This window comes from Tachypleus tridentatus, chromosome 6 (genome assembly GCF_004210375.1).
Source record: "Tachypleus tridentatus isolate NWPU-2018 chromosome 6, ASM421037v1, whole genome shotgun sequence".
Classification (NCBI taxonomy): Eukaryota; Metazoa; Arthropoda; class Merostomata; order Xiphosura; family Limulidae; genus Tachypleus; species Tachypleus tridentatus.
This window is the reverse complement of record NC_134830.1, coordinates 123,505,890-123,532,343: the sequence shown is the minus strand read 5'-3', so window position 1 is coordinate 123,532,343 and position 26,454 is coordinate 123,505,890. Positions and strand designations below refer to the sequence as shown.

The 26,454-nt window shown below is 36.3% G+C and overlaps 1 protein-coding gene across 3 annotated transcripts; it reads left to right on the top strand.

Annotated features, from left to right (window-relative positions):
- The first annotated feature begins 13 nt into the window (after window positions 1–13).
- Window positions 14–24,608, top strand: LOC143253535 (WASH complex subunit 1-like). Of its 3 annotated transcripts, none has more exons than XM_076507571.1 (8): window positions 14–149; window positions 3,338–3,588; window positions 14,763–15,055; window positions 15,581–15,798; window positions 16,257–16,681; window positions 17,014–17,095; window positions 17,363–17,512; window positions 18,753–24,608. In XM_076507571.1, the coding sequence occupies exons 2-7, from the start codon at window positions 3,355–3,357 to the stop codon at window positions 17,506–17,508; spliced, it is 1,398 nt and encodes a 465-aa protein (XP_076363686.1). In that variant the 5' UTR covers window positions 14–149; window positions 3,338–3,354; the 3' UTR covers window positions 17,509–17,512; window positions 18,753–24,608. The 3 variants fall into 3 exon arrangements, with proteins under 3 accessions (XP_076363686.1, XP_076363685.1, XP_076363684.1); XM_076507570.1 differs by having other exon boundaries at window positions 23–158; XM_076507569.1 differs by lacking the exon at window positions 14–149 and adding an exon at window positions 172–213.
- The last annotated feature ends 1,846 nt before the right edge of the window (window positions 24,609–26,454 follow it).

Here is a 26,454-nt window from a genome sequence, read left to right as displayed (position 1 = left end):
TAATAACTCCAAGTTTAACTATTTTATGTAATTTTAAATGAAGAACAATTTACTTACTGAATAAAAATGTTGCATTACTAAAATTGGAAGTGCACATTTTTTGTATGTTTATCACGTGAACGCATAGAAACATCAAGGTTTATGTGGAGGTGTGTCAGGTTAGATGTATATGAGATTTATACCTTGTAGTATAGCACATGCATATATTTTTATGTTTGTATAATTATATTTTGTAAGATGTAGTATAAGTTCTCCAAACTGTTTTTTCGCTAGATATTATAACTTTGGTTATGCGATTTTACATGATGAATCCAGGAGGATAGGATTTAAATACTTTCAGTAATACGAACTAGTGATAAAGCACAATTTTAACACTTCTGAACTGCCGTAATTAAGTTAAAACTAAATTTTCAATTGGCTTCACGCTTATAGTTATGTGTTAATTGTAATTTTGTGAGAATGTGTGATATGTTATAAATTATTATACTAATAGGCTTTTATAACTGATGCATCTAAGCGAATTGTAATAAAGTAGGCCTACTAATTTAAATCATAGCTACAAGTAACAGTTTCTTATTTAGTGCACTTTTTTACACTTCTGATAGAAATACGACTGTTAACTTTAAACTAGACTGGTTGTTACTATTTGATTATGTTACTAATACCTCGTATTACCTATGTTATTTTGTATTTGTGCTTTTTTATTGTCTGACCATATGTAAATATGTTACAAACTATTTTTCAGTAAACCTGATATTTTCGTATAGCATTAGTTTATCAATTAACTATTTATAGTAACAACCTTATGTTATTTTCGTGGTTTCAATTTTTGGTTATATGTGGATACACTGAATATACCACTGGTACACAGCCAAGGTTAGCTATACTAGCAAGTTACTGTTAGCAATATGTTAACGATAAATATTTGTGTATGTTCTAAATTACTATTCATATAAACTAATAATTTTATAACTTAAATGTGCGAGTTAATTATTCTGAAGGGACACTCTCTTATTACAGAGACAGCAGTATTCCAAGTGTTAAACCTTATAAAAACTGAACACACAGTGAGGAAGTGCTAACTTAGTAATAGCATATATATGAGCCTAATGGAATTAGCTGGTACATCTTATAAAACAATGTTCTTAGACACTTTGGTTGGTCCGTAAATCCAGACTCTTTTTAAGTGTTTTATTTTTCCAATTGATTCATTAGGTAGAAAATGAAGTATATTTAAAAACAGAATCGGAAGAGGAAAATGTTTAATATTCATAAGGTTCAGAATTAACACGTGATCATCAAGAGTATAAAATGGTTTCATAAATCATATGTATGTATGATATACACAGTACAAATGTTAGTATGAAGAAAATATTGTTATTAAGGAGGGAAGAAAAACTGTTGTATATGTATTTATGTTTAGGTACATATATTCTGTGACAGACATTTTAGATCTGGTGATGAAATATCTAAGTTATAGAACATCTGAATAAGTGAACATTTTTTGTTCTACCTTGATTAGTTTATGTATAATTTTTTAAGAAATGAAACTTTAACCGTGTTGTTTCCAGTTATTCTGAACAAAGACATTAAAAACTTAATAGCTCAAGCCTTTCTATTGTTGGTTTTGTAAGAAATATAATCCACATGGGAACAAAATCCATTGAAAGAGTAGGTAAATTGTATCATGTATGGCTGATAAGACAGAAGTAAACTGGATCATATGTGGATGACAAGACAGTAGAAAACTGGGTTATATATGAATGACAAGAACAGTGTTCTATAACTGAACTGTCTCCATAAATTATCACTTATAAAGTTTATCTTTGATTGCTATGTCATGATAGATTTAAGACCAAATCATATGAAGTCTATCCATTAAGCTATATTTAAGTGTTTTTCAGTGATGTTAAAAAACAATCAATTAGCAATGTATTATGTATAAAATGAATTTTCAGTCAAATATAAAATAGTACTTAAATTATGATAACGTCATCAATCAACTATGCAAATTAGTGCTATTGTAGGTTGGAACCTTTGACATCTAAACTTTCAAAGGCCATAAGTTACCCTTTGTTACTGTTCTCCTGATATCTAGTATATAGAAAAACTGTGTTTTAAACATTCTTCATAAATTGTAGATTCTAAAATAATCTAGAAGGGACTACCTGTACTTTAATAATAAAAATAATATCTGGTAACTCGAATAACTTTCCCTCTGACATCAAGACTCACCATGTGTTTCCTAACAACTTATAAAGTAAATCATACAGTCCACTTTCCTTTGGTACAACCAAGACTTGCCATATGTTTCCTAACAACTTGTAAGTAAGTCATACAGTCCACTTCCCTTTGGTACTACCAAGACTCACCATGTGTTTCATAACAAACTCGTAAGTCAGTCATACAGTCTAGATTCTTTCTTTGTGTCCATTGGGATGAGCACAAGGCTTAGCAAATTATCAAGTGAGGCATCATGGAAAATGTTTTGAGATTATTCTTTGTGATTTCCTGGATTCTTTCAGGGTAGGCTCTGATAAACAAGGTGTTGCTAATTATATAATGATTTCTGTAGGCCTTCTATGGACTAAACAAAAAATTTTGTAGTATTACAAATACAGATAAATGAAAATTTTAACTAGAGCTAAAACATAAGTATCAATTTATATCTATGTCCAAAACTTAGTAATTTTCATTTGCAGGAAATTATTGTATAATAGCATTGCCAGCAGTTTTTATTATTTGTTTTGTAATTTTAAGAATTATTTGACTGCTACTCATGACTACCAAAATTTAAATATATTTAGTTGTTAGTTTACATAAACATGTTTGTGTAGCTAAATCTGATCACACTTTTATTTCTAGTAATTCTTTTTTTCTGTTTTTAAATGCAATTTGATGGGAAGTTATTTTTTCCCACCAAAATACAAATAGGAAGGTGTATTCTTGAAAGAAGATGCATCATAGTAAATGTCTGAAAGTTTCATGTATGTATTCTTAAAATAATATATAATATAGTAACTGTGTGAAACAGTTTCATTTATGTATTCTTGAAAGAAGACTCATCATTAGTAACTATGAAGGTTTCACTAATGCATTCTTAAAATAATACATATCATAGTAACTATGTGAGAAACAGTTTTTTGTATGTATTGAAACAAGACAATGTAGTAACTGGGTGTGAAACAGTTTTGTGTATGTATTCTTGAAATGAGACACAACATAGTAACTATGTGTGCAAGGATAAGTGTATATGTGGGTGTTGAATAACCACAGTTGTGGCACTGACTGGGTTGTCTAAGTGTGAATAAAGTCTTAATGACAGTTTTCTCTACAGGGAAAACAACATTCAAGATGACAGTCCAAGTGTACAATGTAAATATGATTCCTCCTGACCTGAGGAGAGAAGAAACTATTCACTGTATTGCAGATTCACTAGATTATCTAGAAAAGATAACGAATGACATTTTTTCTAAAATTAATTCCAAGGTTTCGGAATATCATCAACGTCTTAAAGCTATCAACGAGAGAGCCTCTGTTGCCCAAGCAAAAATTGATAAAGTTCGAGGGACCAGTAAGGCTCTGAAGGTATGTATTTTTTAGCAAAAGAATTCTTATGGTCTCTCCTACCAGCAACCAGCTGAAAAATGTTTACCAATGGTAGAACCAGTATTACATTAACATTCATCTCAACTCTTGAATGTATCAGCCTCCTACTGTTATCTTTATTTTGACAGTCTTTTGGAGTGGTTACCAGCAAAGTACTCAATCAAATGTTTTATTGTTGGAATGTTTTCTTACAGTATAGTCAGTGGTGTATTTAAGGGTGTGTGGGCTCAGGGACTGATAATTATATAGGCCCAACATCCTATGTAATTTTACATAAAATTATCAATTGGCCCCCATTAAGACCATGGGCCTTAGGGCTGAACCTGATCTAAATGCACCACTGAGTAGGATTAAGGAGTTAAGATGAATAAGTGTTCACCAACAGAGTATTCAAATTATTGTTTGGAATAAGTGCTTTTAATGTCATCAGTATAAAGTTAATGACATTTAGAATCCAACATATGCTCTTAATGTCACTCAGTATAAAGTTAATGACATTTAGAATCTGACAAATATTTTCAATGTCATCAGTATAAAGTTAATGACATTGAGAATCCAACAGATGTTTTTAATGTTATTCAGTATAAAGTTAGTGACATTTAGAATCCAACAAATGCTCTTCATGTCATCAGTATAAAGTTAATGACATTTAGAATCTAGCAAATGTTTTTAATGTCACCGATATAAAGTTTATAACCTTTAGAATCAAATGTTTCTAATGTCATCAGTGTAAAGGTAATGATATTTATAATCCAACAAATGTTTTTAATGTCATTCAGTATAAATTCCAATAGGGTACTCTCTCTTTGATCACAAGATTAGTTTGACTAGTTTTTTGCTGCCTCTCTTTGTAAACTTTTTAGAATGCATGACATAAATCTTCATCATCCCTCTGTTGGAATCCAAAGTTCCAATACATGAAATTATCATGCATCATCTTCCCATGAACAGGAAAGCACTCTGTCACAGGACTCCCTCTGGTTACCACTATTGAACTGTCACTTCTTGTTTCGCAATGCAAATGTCATTCTTTAAAACACTGATTATCCTAGAAGTGGTTGAACTTTATTTACCTTTGTTGAACCTAATTTAGTCTTATTTCACTTTTCTTTGAGAACATTTGATTTACAGTATGTTTGCTATGCATTTTTTACTGGTTTAGTATCTAACTTGTATAACAAAGCTGGTGTTACCCAAATGGGGTGATGGCATTAGAATGCCCAGTCTATTGCATGTTTCAGGTCAATCCACCCTTGTAATATTTAGGACAGGCTGCTTAATTCTTTACCACTTGTTGTGTATTCAGTTTGACCCACTTGGGGGAATGGGTCTCATTTTTTTCATTTCATTTTACTTGTGCCTTCTATACCTGCCTTGGTTTTACTCTGATACATGTAGTTGGATGACTGGCTTTTTCTTTCCCATTTTAAATGGTAGATGGCTAGTCCTGCTTATCAGCTCCTTCTTAAACTGTGTGGATGGGATGTTTGATCACACTGGAGAGGTCCTTTCTTCATCCTCCCCAATACTTTGTACATCTAGATGTTTTCTTCAACACCAATTTGGTCAGGACTAACCTTCTATTCAACTTCTTTCTATGAAACTGACCATTTGAAAGGTTCTGTATGCTGCCTTACTACTGGCAAGATTCTATTGCTTTTAAGGAGGTGGTTATCTTCATACCCCTTGGCAGGACTCGTGTTTGCTTCAATAAGCCCTTCATGACCTGTGAAACCTTTCATGGGATCCCTTGAATAATCCTATTCTCTTTCCCTTCTCCTTGATGGACATTCTCCATTGGTGGTGAGAAAAGAACCATGTGTTAGTACTTTTACCAGTTTCTCCTCTGAGGCAAGAATTACACCTTTTCAAGGATGCATCATTTTAGTGCTGTGGTACATGGGTTGATCACCAACATTTTGGGGATGCTGGTCTGCTGAAGAACGTTCTCTTTTCATCAGTGTTCTGGAACTCCTGACTTTGCATTGGACATTAGATCCTTTTTTCTTCTATTCTATCAACAGCTATTATGATCCATTCTGACAGTTATACAATAGTATCAAAAATATCTTCAATAGGAATTTATCCCACTCGATTCTTCTCCAATGTGATTGTTTTATCAGATAGTCTCCCTTACCCTTGTCATTCCATGTAGCTTTCTTCTGAATGTTTGTTACTGGCCCACACAAGCATTGTTTCCTCAATTACTTCAGCTCCTGGTAATCTCTCTTCCTTCACTTCCAGACCAGTTACTTCAACCCCCTTTGCCATTTCTACTGCACTTCCTGTCCACAATCTTTAAGCCTGGCTTTTGTCCAGCCCCTTGCAAGGAGTTCTGGATTCTCTCACAGTGTAGTTTCTCACATAGCTTGTTCCATTTATCCATTCTTTGGCTGTTTACCTGAGGAAGTGCAATGTTTTTCACTTCTGGGCTTTAGCTCAGGGTTTTTTGAGCTTCTTACTTTACAACTGTCTGTATCTCTGAGTTTCTCAAGTGGCTCTTAGAAGGGTTTTTCAGGCTCCTTGATTTCAAGGTTTTGAGTAGCATTATTACATGCCTTCCATTTCCTCCTTTCCACAGGGTCTTTGCTTCTTGTCTTTTCCATGTTGATTCATTCCTTCTGAGGCCTGGCATGGCCTAGCGTGTTAAGGCATGAGCTTCGTAATCTGAGGGTCGTGGGTTCTCGCCCGATTCGCGCCAAACATGCTCGCCCTCCCAGCCGTGGAGGCGTTATAAATGGACGGTCAATCACACTTTTCATTGGTAAAGAGTAGCCCAAGAGTTGGTGGTGGGTGGTGATGACTAGCTGCCTTCCTCTAGTCTTACACTGCTAAATTAGGGACGGCTAGCACAGATAGCCCTCGAGTAGCTTTGTGCAAAATTCAAAAACAAACAAACAAACATTTCTTCTGGCTTCATTAGTCACCTAAGCATCTATCACTTCCAGACTGTAACATTAACATGGTTCTTAATTATTACTTTACCTCTGTTTGAACCACTCTCTATGTGTTCCCTGTTTCATCTCACTTGGAAGTTATATTTCCTCTTCCTCCTGGCCTGCAAAAGATAGTAGATTGGATATTTTTGACATCAACATTACCAAGACTTTGTACCACTTTTCATACCTTATCCTTTATCCAGATTGTGCTTTTGTTTCTAAGACTTTGTGACTCAAGATGGTCAATCTTCCTTCTCACCATCAGCCTATCCTCTGTTTCTCAGCTCTACTCTCATCCTGATGAGGATAAACTCCTCTGTCCTGTTTATGCCCTTCATTGCTATATTGCTCACACAGCTTCATACCATGGCTTTGTTTAATGTTTGATCCAGTTGGCTTCTTCTGCTTTGTCTACTTTTGACCATGTTTTCTTTCATGTTTCCTCACATCAAATCCATCATCTATCTCTCGTGCCCTTCAACTTCATTGACCAATGGAGGAGATTCTAAGTTTGGGCTCATGAATGGCTCAGCACATGCTCACCTCCCAGTGTCTACACCACATTGCTGTTTCTGCTTCCTATGGGTATCCCTTACCACCTGTTGATTCTCTACAGACATTGGTGTGGCTGTGACATGAGGTAAGTTTTGACTAATGTTTTCCTTTCTTATTGTGTCTCTACATGGAATGGGTTCCACTTAGATCCCCTCTGTGTGGATTCCTGTACGTGGTGAGGTGACCACTCAGGGAAAGTTCTGTTCTTTCAGGTTACCTCCTCTGTGATCTAAACATCCACCCATGTGTCTGCTGTGCATGGCAACCCATGAAGGGGAGGAGAGGATCCTGGTGGTTGAGGGTTCCAACCCTAACACACCACTTTGGCCTTGAATTCCTGTAGATGGCAACCTTTGGGTGGCCACCCTTCGATCAGTTGGCTGGTCTACTTGGGCTAGGGTCAACCAAGTACCAATGTTGGAAGTTCTCAATGGGTGTTTGAATATAGTGCTCACAAAATCCTGGCATTGCTGCAGTGTTCTTGCTTGACATTGTAGTGAAACCCCTCATAGGGCTCCATGGTGGGTAGGGTCAGTTGGCACCGACATTTTCTTTTTTTCCTATGGATCATCCAAATAAAAATTTAAATAAAATAGTGAAAAACAATCAATGTGTAAATGACCATGTCTTGAAGACTCTCATCAGCAATCTTTAACATCTGTACCACCAGTTGTACCTCATTTTCTCATCTTACATTCTCTTTCAGAGAAACTTTTAGGGCAAATGTCTCCCTTTTTTATTCAGAAGGGACTGGAGTGACTTGCTGGCTCTTCAAAGTCAGTAAAGAAGCTTCAATCTGGAGATATATTGGTTGAAACATCCAGATCCCAACAAAGTGAACTCCTCTTGAATTCAAAGGCAATTGGGGATATACCTATTGAGGTTACACCTCATGCTACTTTAAATTCATCATGAGGAGTTGCTGTTGAGAGGGATTTGAAGAATGTCCTCGAGTCGGAGATTCTCACAGGTTTCTCCACTTCAGGAGTTTCTGCAGTGAAGCGCATCTCCACTCGTAAAGATGGAGTTACACTGATGACAAGTATCTTCGTTTTGACATTTACATCATCACGTGCACCTGCCACCATCAAGGCAGGCTATCTAAATTTCAGGGTATGGCCATACATTCCAAACCCTCTTAGATGTTTCCAGTGTCAGATGTTCGGTCACTCAAAAATGTCATGTCGTGGTTCCCTGACATATACTTGTTGTTGTGGCAAGGACCATGATGCTTATGAGTGTGGCATGGATCCACATTGTGTCAACTGCAATGGTTCTCACCCTTCCTACTTTCGTTCTTGCCCTAAATGGTTGGAGGAAAAAGAGGTGCAGCGTTTGAAAATGACTCATGACATTACTTATCCTGAAACTCTGAAATTGCCGTCCACCACTTCATCTCGGACATATGCTGATGCACTTTGTTCCACAACTACAGTGGGAGTGCACACATATCTCTCTGTGCCTCCAAGAGAATCGTTCTCAAAACAAATGAAAAGCCTTTTGACCTCCATGGGTAAAAAAGTTGATGAATCAACTTCAACACCCATCTCTGTTCCTCCCATACATTTCAACAAACCCCAAGATCCACAGCCTTTGGTTCCAGGTCCAGGCATTTCTTTGGGTACATCTTTTCTCCCACCCCAAGATGCAAAACAATCATTCGATTGCATCCTCAGTCCCAGGAATCCCCTTCCAGCAACAAAGACCTGCCCAATCGACCCAGGGCAGGATCCATGGAGGTCGATAGACCTCCCCTGAATAAGGACATTAAGGAAAAAAGACATGGTCTTAAACAGAAGAGTTCTCCAGCCAATTCATCTACATGTCATTAAACATGGCTACCTTGATACAATGGAACTGTCGAGGTTCATGTTCTAATGTGGATGTCATCAAAATGCTAATTGCTTCCTACCATCCTGTATGTCTTTCTTTACAGGAAACATTTCTGAAACCTGCCAATACAGTCTCCTTTCGGCAGTTTTCACTGCACAGAAATGAGAGTCTGTGTGATGGATGAGTACATGGAGGGGTGGCACTGTTGGTTGATCAGCAAGTGCCCACCCTGTCTTTGTCACTCAACACACCCTTGGAGGCCATATCCATCCATGTTTCCTTGGGTCATATCATCACTGTTTGTTCTCTCTACCTGTAACCTGGAGACATATGATCAATCAGACCTTGATGCTCTCATGGTACAGTTGCCATCTCCATTTCTAATACTGGGGGACTTTAATGGACATCATCCCCTCTGGGGAGGGAAGTGCTGTTATTGATAGGAGGGGTCGCTCTGTAGAGCTTATGCTCTCTGATCACAACCTTTCTCTTTTCAATACTGGTTCTTCCACTTATTTTCATGCACCTAGTCAGTCCTTTACTGCTATTGATCCCTCAGTTTGCTCCCCTTCATTATTTTCCCATTTTTCATGGAAGGTTGACAATAATCCATGAGGTAGTGATCATTTTCCTATACTTTTGAGAGAGACTGGCCGTGATCGATGCCACCCAACCCACGTGCTTTGGTGGAAGCTGGATCAGGCAGACTGGTCCACTTTCACTTCTCTTGTAGAACTTGATCCTGCCATCGTCTGCCAGCCATCAGTAGACGACTGTATGGCAGCAGTAACTGACTTTATTATACAAGCCGCTGCTCAATGTGTTCCTAAAACCTTGACATGTTTTCCACTATATCCTCGTGGTGGAATCCTGCCTGCCACATGGCATGGAAGGCTGAAAAATGAGCCTGGGATACTTTCCGTAAATATCCCACACTTTCAAACCACATCACTTTCCATTGGGCCCATGCACATGCAAGGTGGGTAAGACATCAATGCCAGAAGGAATCTTGGATTAAGTTCCCAACTGGCATATCTTCTACCACCAGTTCCAAAGTCATATGGGACAGGGTTCAAAAGGTCAGTGGGCACTACAATTCTGCCCCCTCTTGATCTTACTCTCTCATGGCCAAAATGTAGCTGATATCCGGAGCATCACCAATACTCTAGGTGAAAGCTTTTGCCAGATATCTAGCACTTCTGCTTATTCCTCCACCTTCTTGGCCATCAAGACTCAGGCAGAGCATTCACCTCTTTCCTTTCGAACTGACTGTCTGTATGACTATAATCGTCTCTATACACTGGTGAAACTGAAACTGGCCCATCATTGGTCTGGCAGTACATCTGTTGCCAAATGATGATGTACACTATGACATCACTGTACACTGTGCCATTTATCTCCTGCTTCTCTTGATATTCTTCTAATTGATTTTAGCCAGATCTGACAGGAGCATGTTTTTTCTAATGCCTGGCACCAGGTTATTAGCTTACCTTTCTCTAAGCCTGAGAAAGATTCCAAGATTCCTTCAAACTACCGTCCAATTGCTTTGACGAGCTGTCTCTGTAAGATCTTGGAGAGGATGGTTAATGCTCGACTTGTTTGGTTCCTAAAATCAAACAACCTCCTCTCGCCCACACAGTGTGGGTTCTGACAACAGCACTCCACCATGGACCACTTGATTTGACTTGAAATGTCAATCAGAGAAGCCTTTCTCAAATAACAACATCTTGTATCAATATTCTTTGACATTGAGAAGGCTTGTGACACAACATGGAGGTATGGCATTTTGCAAGACCTCCATATATATGGGTAAATGGACATGTAACCCATGTAAATTTTTTAATGGACAAGAAATTCCAAGTTCGTGTCGCTTCAACACTTTCCCATACATTTCTACAGGAACTTGGAGCCCTTCAGGGCTGTGTTTTGAGTGTCACACTTTTCAGTATAAAGATTAATGCCATCACTGAATAACTCCCTCTCGCTGTTGGAAACGGGTTGTATGTCGACGACTTTTACATCTTATGTCAGTCGTCGAACATGAGATATATTGAGCGGCAACTGCAAACTGCCCTCGATCGTGTACTGAAGTGGACCACGGTAAACAGCTTTAATTTCTTTCTCTCTAAAACCGTTTGCATGCACTTTTGCTGCTAATGGGGTATTCACCCTGATCCTGAACTCTGTATCAGTGAAGTTTCACTACCTGTGGTTCCTGAGACCAAGTTCTTGGGGGTTATCTTTGACCTAAGCTGACCTTTATACCACACTTTAAGCAGCTACTGGTCAAATGCACAAGAGCACTGAACATCCTCCGTGTCCTCTTACCACCAGTTGGGGAGTGGATTGATGTACTATGTTGAAGATATATCATGCTCTTATTTGATCAAAACTCGACTATGGATCACTGTTCTATGGCTCTGCCAGACCATCGGCCTTAAAGATGCTGGACCCCATTCATCATCAAGGACTTCGACTTACTGCACCTCCCCAGTTCAGAGCTTATACGTAGAATCTCATGAACCTTCTTTGCACCTTTGCTGTTTGCAACTGTCTTTACTATATTCTTCACAACTTCGTTCCTTACCAAAGCATCCCACCTGGGGTTTTTTTTCCTCGGTGGGCCATCCTTTTTTAGGACAGACGATCTGCCATTGCTTCGTTTGGCCTTCACGTCGAGGTGCAATTGGATGAATTGGGTCTGTCCTTGGATAAGACTGCAGTATCCACTGGTCAGCTCATCCCACCATGGCTTATTACAGTCCTCAAATGTGACCTTTCTTTAAGTCATCTGAGAAAAGCAGATACACCCAATTGGAAGTACCATCTTTTATTTACTGAACATCATTTGAATTATCTTTCCATTCCAATTTATACAGATGGTTTCAAATCAGGTGACTCTCATTTAAGTGTTGTAAATTTATACATTAAACCTTGTTTAATGTGGTTCCCTTTTAAGAATCACCATCTCTCTAGTTCGATTTGAAATTAGAAAATGGCCGTAGCATTAAATAACTTGACACCAGGACTGGAAAGGCCAACTTCAGGTGACTAATGCTGCTGTTTGAACTACCCTTTAATCATTTTGGTGAGTTATTATTACAATTTTGCTGCATGTGTTTTTAAAACTTTTATTACTTTTCTTTTTGAAAATGGTTATAATGACACATAACCCGGAACCAGGACTGGAAAGGCCAACTTCAGGTGACTGATGGTGGTTTTTGTACTTACCTGTTACTCTTCCTTGCGGGTTATGATAATTACCATTATGCTACAGAAAGTCCTTTACAACTACAACTTCTCTTACTGTAGTTTCTCTTTTAACATTGTAGACTGGATGTCAACATTGGTTTTATGCTATTTATGTTTGTAAATGCTGTTTTGTTTTAACTTCATTTCCTTTTATGAATTTTACTACATTTACTTTAATTTTACCTTTTAACTGGATGTTTGGCACATATAATCTAGCTGCTTTGTGCCATAACACACTAAATCAACCAACCAATCCACTTAGATATTTTGCTTTCATATCTGCCCTGGAAGCCATGTTGATTCTTGTATATTTTCCATGGTTATGTTTATTCACCCTCTAGGTGGGGTATTTTACAAAATAATCATAGTATAAATTCCCTATGATAATTGCATCATGATATGCTCATCTAAGACCATATGACACATGGATGACATAGGTAATCCAAAATGGGATTGCTGCCCATCGTTCTCATGCCTAGATTGAATAAGTTGGTGAGGTTTGCTTTTAAAACTAGGGTTTCATGATCATCAGTTGCACTGTTTTGGGTGCTGCTATTCCTCTGGACTCTCCAGTGCATTTTTTCCTCTCTTTCTTCCAGTAGAGTGTGGAAGTCCTTACCATTTACCAATTCCAAGCTACTGGGGTGGGTTACTGTGGAGACAATCTGCTGGATAAGTTTCACACAATGGCTATAACTATTCAGTTCAGAGTAGGGTGGTGATCTTCTACTGGTGAAGGAGTCACAACATCCTCCAGATGCATGATTTTCCTGGAGTTGAGATGCCCAAATGCAGTTCACCCCTCCAACCGAGCATCCTTCTCCTATCCTAGCATGGATGTTGGGACCAGCAAGTGATGTTTCAGAGACCAATATACATTCATAGTTATTCTATACTTCAGAGTCCTCACAAAAGTTTTGGATTGACCATCTTCCACTTTTGATGGGTCTTTTGTTTTGTGGGTCAGAAGAGGTCTCTGTGGCATTGTTATACTTCTGTCATGGGTTTTCCTCATTGTTACAAGGTTGTTGCAGAACTGTTTCAGAATCATGAGGGTTGAATGCATGCAATAGACATCCCTTGGATTGTGGGTGACACATTTCTGGATTTCTGGCATTAGGCCATCCTGTGCCTTCCTGTAAGTTCCCTCTAAAGTCTGCAATTCAAGGTGAAGATGGTATAATTTTTTTCTTATCATCTCAAGGATGTCAGTACCCAGCAAGTGAGGTTTTGGATATAGCTGACTTACCAAGTGTGGTCTGTCACACCCTAGCCACTATATACCATGGGGCACATCATCCATTACTCACTTTTCACCATGTAATTGAGTGATTACCCAATTTTTCTGTCTTTTACTCACACCATGTGGATGTTTTCCCTACATGTTCTGCCATGTCTTGGTCCTCCTGACCATTTCACATTTCATGGCTAAGAGATACCTGGCTTAGATGTGGTGCAATGCCATTTCTCAGAGAATCTGATCTGTTCCTCCTTTTGGGAAGTGTCATTTAGATGCTTCCCTCACACAGGTCCATCCTCCATTTCAATGTGAGATTAAAGCTAATCTTGTGAAAAGAGGGTGAATACCATATTGGAAGTTACAATTTTTCCTAAATTAAAATGTATTTCCAGTAGTTACTTCCCTCCTCTCCCACTATCTACCTTTCCTCCCCACACATTTCCAGTGCTCATGTCTTCTGCCAAACTCTGAAGTAATAATTCGGTACAGGTGCATAGAGAGAGTCTCACATGTATCACTTGAGAGTATGCTTTCCTATTGTAAGAAAGGTGACACATGATAATTTACATGAGAGATGTGTTGGAACTTTGAAATCCAACAGAGAAATGATAAATGCTTGTGGCATACATGCAAAGAAGTTTACAAATAGAGGGCAGAACAAAATGAAAAAAGCTAATTATGTAAGAGGGAAGTACCTATTGGAAAGGCATTTTCATTTAGGAAAATTATAAAGTTATTGGTTTTTAGAATCCAACAGATGTTGTTGTTTAAGAATATTTTTGGGTGTGTTTTAACTTCAGTTCACACTTTATTACTGTTAAGAACAATATGTATGTTGACTACCCAATGGATTTGGGATATCTATGTGCATGTGGGTTAACCAACTACACACATTTATTGAGATACCAGTGGGAATGGGATGCAGAATTTGTCTGAAACCACCCACACATAACTGGGGTCTAAGAGTAGGTTTTTAGGATCGTTGAACTCTAATCTGACATCCAATTTTGTATTGCTTCCCCTTAGATGCAGGGCTGTTATTTTTGAAACTTTGTTCATTCCTAAACTTACAAGTTACTGAGAATAAATTTTGTGACAAGTATAAATTAACTGGTAGTAATGGCCATTTAAATCATGAGATTTCCTGTGAATCACTGCTGTCAGTTGTGGATGTTCTATGTTAGTAACTACAGTTTATTATAAGAAAAGGATTTGATTTTTTTTTTCATTTGACTGAATCAATATTTCTTTGCTTTTTGTTTTTAGTATAGAAAAATCTATTTGGCAAAATGATTGGAGATACTGTATAAACATTCTAAAAATTCGTATTGTAGGTTTTCTCTAGTTACAAGTATCCAGGAATTGACCAAGCTGAGGAATACATTTGCTGTTTTGGAAAAAGTGGTGACAGAAGCTTGGAAGAGATGCCTCACTTAGTACCTCACATCGCTGCAAAACACCCTTTTCCTGATGAGCGAATTTTGAAAGAGAAACTTCAGTTTTACAATGTTCGAGCTTGTGAACGAACTAGAGATAAAGAACAACTAACTGAAGAAGGTTTGGGAAGTTTACCAAGGGAGTTGGACTCTGTTACAACACTCTTACTGTTTAATACTTCAGAGAATCCGTGAGTCGTGACAAACAACAGCTGAGCGTTTAAAAATCTTTTTTATCTTAAAGTCTTTGTGTCAAATTATTTATGTTCTGTATTGTTTCTCTACAAGAATACAACTCCACCTAGAACCATACCAAAAATACCATATGGAGCTAGAGTTTGACCTAAAACCATTTTAAGAGTACTATCTTTAACCAGACCATTAAAAAACCACCTATAGCTAAAATCATAACAAGAATACCAATAGGCTTAGACATATATACTAAAAACACCAGTTAGACCAGGAACCATACTCAAAATACCAATTATACCTAGAACCATACCAAGAGTACTTACTAGGCCTAAACCAATTCTGTAAATAACAACTAGATCCTGAACTGTACCATTATTATCAGTAATACTAGCTTCACCTAATACAGGTTATCAGAACTTTATTTTCCCCATCTATTTTACAGGATAATTTATTAATTACATGCAAAAACAATGAGTAACTTGATAATTACAGTTATCACTTTCTAAAAGTTCTTATTTCTCCAGCTACAAGAAATATGTGATACTGGACCCTCTTGGAGCTGTTACGAAAACAAGGAAGAGCATTGAGGAGGAGGTAAAGAAGGAATGTCTTGGAGATGCTCCTTATACAATCTTACAAAGAGAACACTTGGAGAAGTTAGACAAGCATAACTACTTTTACAGCCCTGGCCTTGGACAAGTACCAGAAATGGATGTACCTTTAGCATTACCTGACCTGCCAGGTAAGAATTTCTATGAAGTATAAAATTTGTATTATAGTGTTTGTACACTTGAATAATACATTTTAATAGCAGTAGCAGTTTGATAATGTTTATTTGAATAATTTCATTGGTACAAGTTCATCATTACTGAGTTCATATTTGTTTGTCAGTGTTTGTTCTTGTATGCATGTAAGGTAGTTTTGCTATCATTTATACTATATGTTTATTGTTAACTATTGTTGGACTTCTTTCTTTAAGTTATGAAGTCCAGTTTATTATTACCAAAACTACCTCTAACTGAAATACTTCCTTACTGTTAACAGGTATTATGTATTCTTTGAAGTACCAAACTGTGTTTCATTTGTTTGAACTTTGAACAAGCAATACCAATACAGAGTACTATGTTTAACTTTTTTTATGATGTGATTTTATATATTATTTAAACATAATTTTAAACAAATTGTCCCTATATTCTGTAGGTATTGCTGATGATCTGTTGTACAGTGCTGATCTGGGTCCATCCATTGCACCATCGCTTCCTAATACTGCAATACCTGAATTGCCGACCATTGAACCTGAAATACCAGCTCTTAACAAAAGCAGTGCAGTTCTTCCTCCTCCACCACCACCTCCACCAGAGGATCTTCCTTCACCCCCTCCTCCACCACCACCTCTGCCAGAGGAGCTTCCATCACCACCTCCACCTGAGGTTAGAGATAATTTGGACAGCTCTCAGCCTGCAGTAGAATCCAAGAAGCTGGTCACAGGTGCACCAGAATCTGTAGTTCATCCTGGTGATGCCAGGGCTAGCTTGTTAGAATCTATTAGGCAAGTGGGAGGCAGTGGGAAGGCTAAGTTGAGAAGTGTCAAGGAGAGAAAGATTGAGGCAAAGAAGAAGAAACAAGTAGGGATATCTTGGTTTCATAGTAGAGCTATTTTAGGTTGTAAATTTCAAGGTATCAAAGATGAAATTAGAAACAATATATTTTATAGTTTACAAAATAATTGTTGTTATTATGCTTTTTTTTTTCTAAATGTTATTTAGAAAATAACTTAGACATTGAAATTTCACTTCTGGTTAATTATTAGGTGATGATGGATCTTATACTGATCAAATAATTAAAGTTTCACTCTGTCATCTAAACTTCCTTTATGCTTTAACTTCACACCTCATTGTTTTCTCAACACTCGTAGCACTGATGAAAACAGTCTAATAATAAAGTTTTACTTCTGTAGGAAGAAAAAACTGTAGCTGGTTCAGGTGACCTGATGACAGATCTCTTCAACAAATTACAGATGAGAAGAAAAGGAATATCAGGCACGTTTTGACACCTTGAAAAATAACAAATAAAACATTCATTAGAACTAATTTCTTTTAGAGTTGTGGTTTTACAATATGTAGTGCAACATTGAAATGATTTGATGACAAGTTTTAACAGTGTACTACACAACATTTCTAGTGAAGTGAAAACAAGGTTTGTGTGAATTACTTGAAGTGATTTCAAGTATTTTGTTTTGTTAGATGTACACAAGTATGAATTATGTTTAAGTTGTTTTTGTTAGACAGTGTTAATTCTTCTTTCAGGCACTGTAAAAGGTAATACAGCAGAACCTCAAAAAGAAGCCTCTTCTCCAGCATCAGCATCCAGTGCCTTGGGACGTATTTCTGCCATGATACCTTCTCCACCGAAACTTGCCTCAGATGTTGGTGAAGATGAAGAGTGGGACTAAGTTTGTGAGTTCTGTTTGTTTGTCTGTTGTTCAAATAATTTTGTTTTGTACTATGGTTTCATTGATTGTACCCCTCAGTGTGGATTCCTGTATGTGGTGAGGGTACCTCTAAGGGAAGATTCTGATCTTTTAGTTTACCTCCTTTGGGATCTAAACATCCACCCACGTGTTTGCCATGCGTGGCAACCTATGAAGGGGACAAGAGGATCCTGGTGGTTGAGGGTCCAACCCTGACACATCAATTAAGCCTTGAATTCCTGTAGACGTGCAGCCTTGGGGTGGCCACCCTTGGGTCAATTGGCTAGTCCACTTGGATTAAGGTCAACCAAGTACCAGTGTTGGATGTTCTCATCAGGTGTTGTGGACATTGTATCTGATGGTAATGTTTGAGTATAGTGCTCACGAAACCCTGGCATTGCTGCAGTGTCCTTGTTTGGCATTGTAGTACATCCCCTCGTAGGGCTCCATGGTGTGTGTGGTCAGTGGACACCAAAATTTTCTTATTATGAATACTCCAATTAAAAATCTTAATAAAATAGTGATAAAACAGTCTATACGTAAACGACCACGTCTTGACGATTCTGAGCAGCAATCCTCACCATCTTTACCACCTGTTGTACCTCATTTTCTTATATTGCATTCACTTTCAGACAAATCTTTAGGGCAAATGTCTCCCTTTTTCATTCAGAAGGGACTTGCTGGCTCTCCAAAGTCAGTGAAGAAGCTTCGATGTAGTGACTATTGGTGGAAACATCCACATCTCAACATAGTGAACTCCTCTTGCATTCAAAGGCAATTGGGGATATACCTATTAAGGTTACACCTCATGCTACTTTGAATTCTTCACAAGGAGTTATTGTTGAGAGGGATTTGAAGAACATCCCTGAGTTAGAGATTCTTGCTGGTTTCTCCACCTAAGGAGTTTCTGCAGTGAGGCGTATTTCCACTCGCAAAGATGGAATTATGATGCTGACCAATGTCCTCATTCTCACATTTACATCACCACGTCCACCTGCCATCATCAAAGCAGATTATCTTAATTGCAGAATACTGTCATACATTCCAAACCCTCTCCAGTGTTTCCAGTGTCAGCATTTCGGTTACTCGAAGATGTCATGTCATGGTTCCTTGAAAAAAAACAACTTTTTTTCAAATAGTGAATTCAAATTATCACATTTCATGTTTTCGTTATTTTCTCTGAAGTTGAAAATTTGTTATTGTTTTTTTTCTTTCTTTCTTTCCAGCATGCTGCAGACCTCACTGAAATAGACAGTATATTAAAGGCTTGTCTCAACTGCACTTGTTACTACAGTTCACCTTAATATGTCGATTTTCTATAGGGGTGAAAAACATGTTAAATGTATTAATTGCACATCAGGTGTATTTGGTTTCTATGGTGGACCTGAACATCTAGATTTTCTATTAGGGTGAACAATAGCAATCCCACATCAGATGTACATGGATGCTTCAGTGGACTGAACATCTTGACGTTCTGTTGAGAATTATATTGTGTATTTATACTTCTAACTTTCAAATTAGCAATTCAATGTACTGTTGGCCTCCCTGAAGATATACAGATACAGACAGGTGTGCAAGAGATACAGTGCACACCTGTCTAATAGTTATAGTTAATGAAAGCTCACTAGAAAAATATTTAATAAAAGGACAAGTTTTGTTTGTTAATAGAAGTAATAGACTCATAATTCTTTCAGATTAGTGATTCATAAATTGATAATATCTGTAGTTACAAATAAGTTGGTAATTCTTGCTAGTTACTGGCTGTAAAACAATGGTAATTCTTATTATTTAATAGCTTTAATACATTGGTAACTCTTGTTGGTTAATAACATAATGACATTATGATTATGAGCATCAACATGTTTTGTTTGTAATATGAGGAGGGATTATTAGTGTAGATAATAACATAAATTTGTAAAGTAACTTGAAAAATGCTGTCAGAGATTTGAATAGTTGTTATTGTAATGAGAGTTGTTCACCTGTTCATTTATTTTGGTTTAAGTAGTGAAAAAGAATGTGTTATCACAGATAACTAACTTGAAGTAAGTTCATCAACAAACAGAAACTAAGTCTGTTTTATTATAATTTTGCCAGTTGTTAGTAGCATTCAGGTTAACTTACACGTTTTGTACAATAACTTTGGCTCACCTGTAATTACATATAAAACATAACAACAAAGTACAATATAATGTTTCATATTACTGTTCCTGACTTAATACACTTAGATACTGAAGATACCGTAGTTACCCATATGTTACTTCACCATATATATAGTTAGTCATATGTCCATCTTATTTCTTAAACTATTTTCTGTGTTATATTCAGACATTCCATACCTCTTGTTAAGAAATATTACTTTACAATTTTAGGTACTGTATGTAAGATAACACATTCAACAAAATCTCACTAATACTGGCTCTAACATAACAGTTAACAAAACCCCATTCATTTTGATTATTGGATGACACTGTTATAAAAACCCTATACTGGGTGTAAAATAACACTTAATAAAAAATCTATTATTAATAAGATAACAATTAACAAACCCCTATTAATACTGGGTATAACAAAACTTTTTAATACTGGGTGTAAGATAATGTGCTTTTCAGAACTTTATCTAATTCTAAGATTCAATGATTCAACAAATAATGAAATACTTTATTGTGGAGACATAACCTTTAAGTGTCCAGTTTATCTGTACATCAATGTGTTGATGGTGACCTTTTGTTAAAATGTTTTTAAATCAGACAAGTGGGTGTGTGTAGCTTTAGGAAGCACAAATATTTTAAATTTATATGGTTGTGTTATAATTATTGGATATAATTCATCCACAATGTGAAGGTTCCTTGGATGTTAACATACAAAGTGAAGGTTATGGTTAAATTATTTAATATATTTACAAGTTAACCATTTAAAACTGGTGAATATCTAAAAATAACACAAACAGTAGTAACACTTTGTGTTTGTATGAACAAAAGTAACATGACATCCCACCTTCAGTGGCTCATTAAATACAATTTCAGTTTACTGAAGTGACTTGTTTCCTCTCATGTAGACTTGAACATTGATGTTTATTAATAACACCCTAAAGATTAACATGGTGATTTTCTGGGTTCTAGAAGCTGTGTGTAACTAACATTTGTATTGATAGAAATTTGGAATAAATGTGATCTTCAAGAGGCTAATCTGGCATCACTGAAAAAATGGTGGTCCTTACAGTTACGACAGAAAGTGTTCGTATCCCTGCGTCTGGAGTAGTTTTTTGCTCATAACTTAAAAGTATCACAGTTAGGCTAATAAAAGTATAATGTATTATAAATATGATACTAACACATATCTACATACATTTTTATGTAAATTAAATGACACATAAACTGTTTATAAACAACCAAAAATAGGAAGAGCAGAAAGTGTTCGTACAGTTCAGAATGTGTGAAAAAACTGATATTCCCGCAAAAATTTTGTTTAGTTTGGCAAATAAACTACATTATACCATTCAAACTAGACACTGGGTTCATAATTATTGGAATTTAGCCAGCAAAAAATTTACTTCTGGCAATTTAGTGCCGTCTCTGTCATTATCTGCTTGGTCATCATGGCGAACAGGAAACAACTGTCCAGTGGTTTAAAAACTGAATTATTGTAAAGTACAAGTCTCGTGTGTTTCTTTCCAGTATTGCTACACAACTTAGTGTGCCTAAATCTACTATTCAAAGCATAGTTGCCAAGTTTAAGCTTACAGGATCAACTGCTAACCTCCCTCGTTCCGGACACCCCACCAAAATTACAGAGAGAACTAAGAAGAAGGTTCTCGGAGAAGTTAGCAGGAACCCTCGTTTAACACGTAATGAAATACAGAAATTTGGGTTGAAGTAAGCATCTTTACAGTTACGAACATGTTACAGTCTTCTGGGTTCAAAGCATGCCATCCTCGTAGAACTCCATATTTTTTTTAAATATTCATTTAGAAGCACGATTGAGGTATCCAAGAAAGCATGTAGATAAACCCTTTACCTATTGGAAGAGTATTCTCTGGTCAGATGAGAATAAAATCAAGCTTTTCGGCCACAATGATGTTTGCAATATTTTCTGTAAGAAGGGGGAACGAAATCGTCCAAAGAACACCGTCCCTAGGTTAAACACGGAGGTGGCTCAATCATGCTATGGGGTTCCTTCGGCTCTTCTGGTGTAGGCAGCCTTCACCGCATCAACGGAATCATGATAAAAGAAGAGTACGTTGATATACCGTGTTTCTCCGATAATAAGACCTACCCATAAAATAAGACCTAGTGTGATTTTTGGGGATAGTTTTAATATAAGCCCTACCCTTAAAATAAGCCCTAGTTAAGAGTGGCAGGAAGAGGAAAGAAATAAAAAAAAATTAATTTATTAATTAGTTTAATAGTTAGTTAATTAGTTTGTTTAAGTATTAATCAGTTAGTTTAATAGTTTAATAATAGTTTATTTTAAATGGTTAGTTTAATAGTTTTACTTTGTAACTTCATTTTTTTAATATATCAAAATAAGACATCCCCCGAAAATAAGCCCTAGTGTCATATTTTGGAGTGAAAATTAATATAAGCCCTGTCTTATTTTCGGATAAACACGGTATTGGGAACTTATATCAAGAATGATGTTCGGAACTTGCAGCTTCGGCGTCATTGGATCTTCTAGCATGACAATGACCCTAAGCACACATTGAAATATGTGCAATCCTGGTTGCAGAGGAACCATATAAGCATTCTGGAGTGGCCATCGCAGTCACCCGATCTCCACCCAATTGAAAACATTTAGAATGAGTTGAAGACCAGAGTTCATCAGTGTCTTCCCAAAAACTTGCAAGAGTTGGAGGCCTTCTGTAAAGAAGAATGGGAGAAAATACCAGTCGAGTACTGTCAACCAATCGTAGAGGACTATGAGGAGAGATTGCACCAAGTAATTCACCTGAAAGGCTACATAACTGACCATTAAAGTAGATGCACGAACACTTTCTGCCCCTCCTATGTTTGGTTATTTGTCGTTCATTTTACATAAAAATTTGTAGATATGTGTTAGTATAATATTTATAATACATTATACTTCAATTAGCCTAATCGTGATATTTTTTAAGTTATTAGCAAAACACTACTCGGGACTCAGAGGTATGAACACTTTCTGTCTTAACTGTATATGGAGGTAGTTAGATAGTTTATATGTAACCACGTATAAGGATATTAAATCGTAAGTTTTATGGCTGTGACTGGATTAAATGTTGGAGGTCTTTAGACAGAAGTAATTAAATAGCTCATTATATGTAACCATGTAACAAGATGTTGAATCATAAGTTTTACTGCTGTGACTGGGTTAAATATTAGTGATGTTATATCACTTATGTTGACCAAGATATAAACTAGGATGGTAAGCAACAACAGTACATAAACATTTCCTATCTCTTGATCTTACCACTTAGCTACCAGTCCTATGGTGCCTAGATGAAATCCTTAAATAATAGAATTTCAGCTTACAGAACAAGAACAGTTCTTCCCCTGCACTTAAACATTGGCTTGGTCATGACCCTTGATTATCCTATGTGACAAACTAGAAGGCTGTGTACGTTGTTATCTAGTAACAAATATATTCTAAGCCTACTTACTGCATAGTTATTTGCAGACCATGAAGAAACTGCTTACAACACAAAGCTGTGCTAAACTTGCTTACTGTGATGTTAGTGATAGATCATTAGAAAAAACAATGGCAGCATGAGACTACTAAAATTGTCTCTAGGACATCACAAGTTGTGAAGGATTTGTTGTTAACATGAAACAATACTAAGCCTATGGCTAGAATATTCATAGTTCATGTCGAAACTGTTGGTGACATAAGGCTGCTAAGTCTAATTATTGTTGATAAACATTTGGCAGTAACTAACTGGAAAAAACAAGTTTTACTTTACATCACAGTGTAAAAATCACATAGAAGAAACACTTTGTACATCAGTTTGTTGTATTACAGGAATAATTCCATTTGGATAACAGTATTAATTTTTACATTACAAAACTCACTTCTTCACACTTTCAAAATGATTTATGTTGAGGTGTGTAAATATGTGCATTCTTTGTGTTTCTTTATTCAAAGTGAGATGAGAAATTATATGAATATTTTCAAATAAATAAAGTATGATAAATATTCAAATTTCAGACAATATCTGACTATTCATACGTATTGCCTAAAATACATTAATCACTAGAAAGCCCTTCACAAATGTACATCATAAGAAAGGTACAGTGTTTCAACATAGAATTCAAAAAACATTCTATGAATTTCTCTCACTCATAAGACTTGTAAGGTTGGTATGTTGCTTAAATTATTAAAATTGTTAATAATGTATTGTAAGTTGATGATGGTTATAACCATGGTTAAAACCTCAATATAAAACAGAACAGTGAAATCCCTACAGTAATGTGACAGTCTACCATGAATTACCTGCTGGTACACCCACCAGCATGTCTACACATTGGTGGCACCTAAGACAAAGTTGAAATAAGAATTGTAATAGAACTGATATGCCCCTTAAGAGGAGGAAACTGAAGAACACAATAAATTAATGCAGTTTTTAAAACTTATAGACTGACACTAATGTAGTATGAGTATGGTTCAGTTGATTTAATTCAGTTTTCAACTTCAAAACTTATTGAAGTTAGATTTAAAGTAGAACAGTAAGGTTGCCAAACATGTAAAGTGATTATAAGACATCTGTTATTTCTGGATATCTGTACATAATTTTAGACACAAAACAACTAACTCAAAACTACAGTTTAAACTGAAATGTGCCAGAAGTAAAACAGACAAAAGTATTTTAAACTATAGTTAACTTGGCAGTCGTCTTAAGAATACAGTAGTTTTGTTATTAAATCTCTAAGTGATAAAATTTATTATTTAAATGTTTTGCTACAATGTCACTGTTGATGTCCTGTTATCTCGTTAAACCACAGAAAATATCATAATTGCCGTATAAAAACTTTCAGATACTGTAAACGTGAACTTTTCAATATGGTTCATAAGAATCTCTATTTTACTTTGAAAATAAAAACTTTTATGTACAATTTGTCTGTTGACTACAAGTGTGTCAAATGTAGACACTGTAAAGGTGGATAAGGCTTAACTACATGTGGAAACAATACTGTACCACTAACACAGTGTTGATGGTCAGTGGTGGATACATAAGGCTGTTAATCTAATAATGAACAAAATGGGAACATTATCTAATACTGTAGAATATTATCTATTGTAGAACTCATTTAGAATAGTGACTTTTGAACTGAGTCTGTTATAACTCACACAGTACCTTTCTTTCATAGTCTGTTTGTTTCTTAATGATGTGATGTTGTTGAACTGAGTCTGACATAACTCCCATGGTACCTATTTATCTTGGTACGTTTCTTTCTTGATCATGTGATATTGTTGAACTGACCACAGTTGGACAGGTCTAAGAAGGTCTTGTACTTACAGATGACACAGCCATGGTGGACATAAACTGAATAAGTTCTCCTGTTCTATAGTTTATAGTAGGTGGTGTTTTAGATTCAGTTATTGGACAGAAATGTAGTTGGTTGGGATTTGCATTTACCAATTCTTTTTCCAGATGTTTTGTTCTGTTATTTATATCTTTTTGTACTTATTCAATGTTCCATTAAAGCTTTTCTGTACTCCTACACTTCATCAAACTTCCACACAACATCAGTATCTTGAGATGAGGATATTTTACACTGATTTTGACAGAACAGTCTTATGAAGTACACAGCTTTCAATCATCCAAGTTGTGACTTTTATTCATGCCTCACAACTTGTATGGTTTGGGTTTTATTCTATTTCCAAACCAGATTGTTTATCAGGTATCGGAGAGGGATTTTAATACACTTTCATTTACAAACTTTAAGAATTTTCCACCAGCTGGTTGAGGCTCAAAAAAATGTATAGAGCAAATGCATTGTATAGAAACAATTAACTGCCACTTGACAGCAGCCAACAGCACTATGGCCTACCAAATTTAGTGAATGGGCTGCACAGAGCACATATATGGTAAACTTATTTTCTTTTAAAATCTCTTGCAACATACCTTTATAATGTCGACACATGTTAGCATCATTGTCGTAAAACTGACACATTTTGAAAAATTAAGTTTGCAAACTTTACACAAGTACTGTAATATATGGTTTGCAGTTTCTTCACTGGTATGGCTTTCCAGTTCCAGAAAGGTTAAACAATAGGCTGCCCATCTTTTATGTATCAAAGTACAACATTTGATTGATATGTGTGTGATAGATGTGGCATCAAATCAACTGAGAAGCTAAAACAACCAGAAAAATTTACTTCATCAACAACGAATGTGTGGACCTTCTGAGCCATTGGTTCAATGAGTTCTTCACAGGTGGTTTTGGACAAGCAAGAAGGATTTCCTTTTCCAGAATTTCCAGTTTGAAATATACCCTGCTAAAAATGGATCAAACTGACTTATGAGCTCAAGCAGCCCTAAAATATTCCCATTCTGCAGTGAACCAATTTTTTTTCATCTGTTCCTCGAAAAGCCAAGCCACATTCTGCTAACGTATGAATAACAGCTATTAGACGCTCCAAGACATGTTCCCAGTAATTGCATTCTTCTGTAATTTGTTTTTCCAACTCTTGTCGCAAGCCTAAACCTTGTCTGTGAGTTAAGTATGTTAGCATAGAGTAGTGAATAGTGCTTCTTTCATGATGATCAATTACAACAGTATTTTGCCAGTCACTGAACCCTTCTCTTACAACAAAACATGAGGAAAATTTTGGGTAAAAGGTTTACAAACAAAACAGTAAACTGACCCTGTTGCTGGTGAATACAATAACTACTCTCTGTTGTATTGGTCACCACTGGTTTTTACCCCAAAGAAAAATTTTTGTGAATAGTATCTA

Bases quoted from the DNA above. Each gene is read 5' to 3' on its own strand.
- LOC143253535 (XM_076507569.1), top strand. The intron at 15,799-16,256 runs GTAAGAATTTCT...TATATTCTGTAG, and splicing joins AGCATTACCTGACCTGCCAG to GTATTGCTGATGATCTGTTG. The intron at 16,682-17,013 runs GTAGGGATATCT...TTACTTCTGTAG, and splicing joins AGGCAAAGAAGAAGAAACAA to GAAGAAAAAACTGTAGCTGG.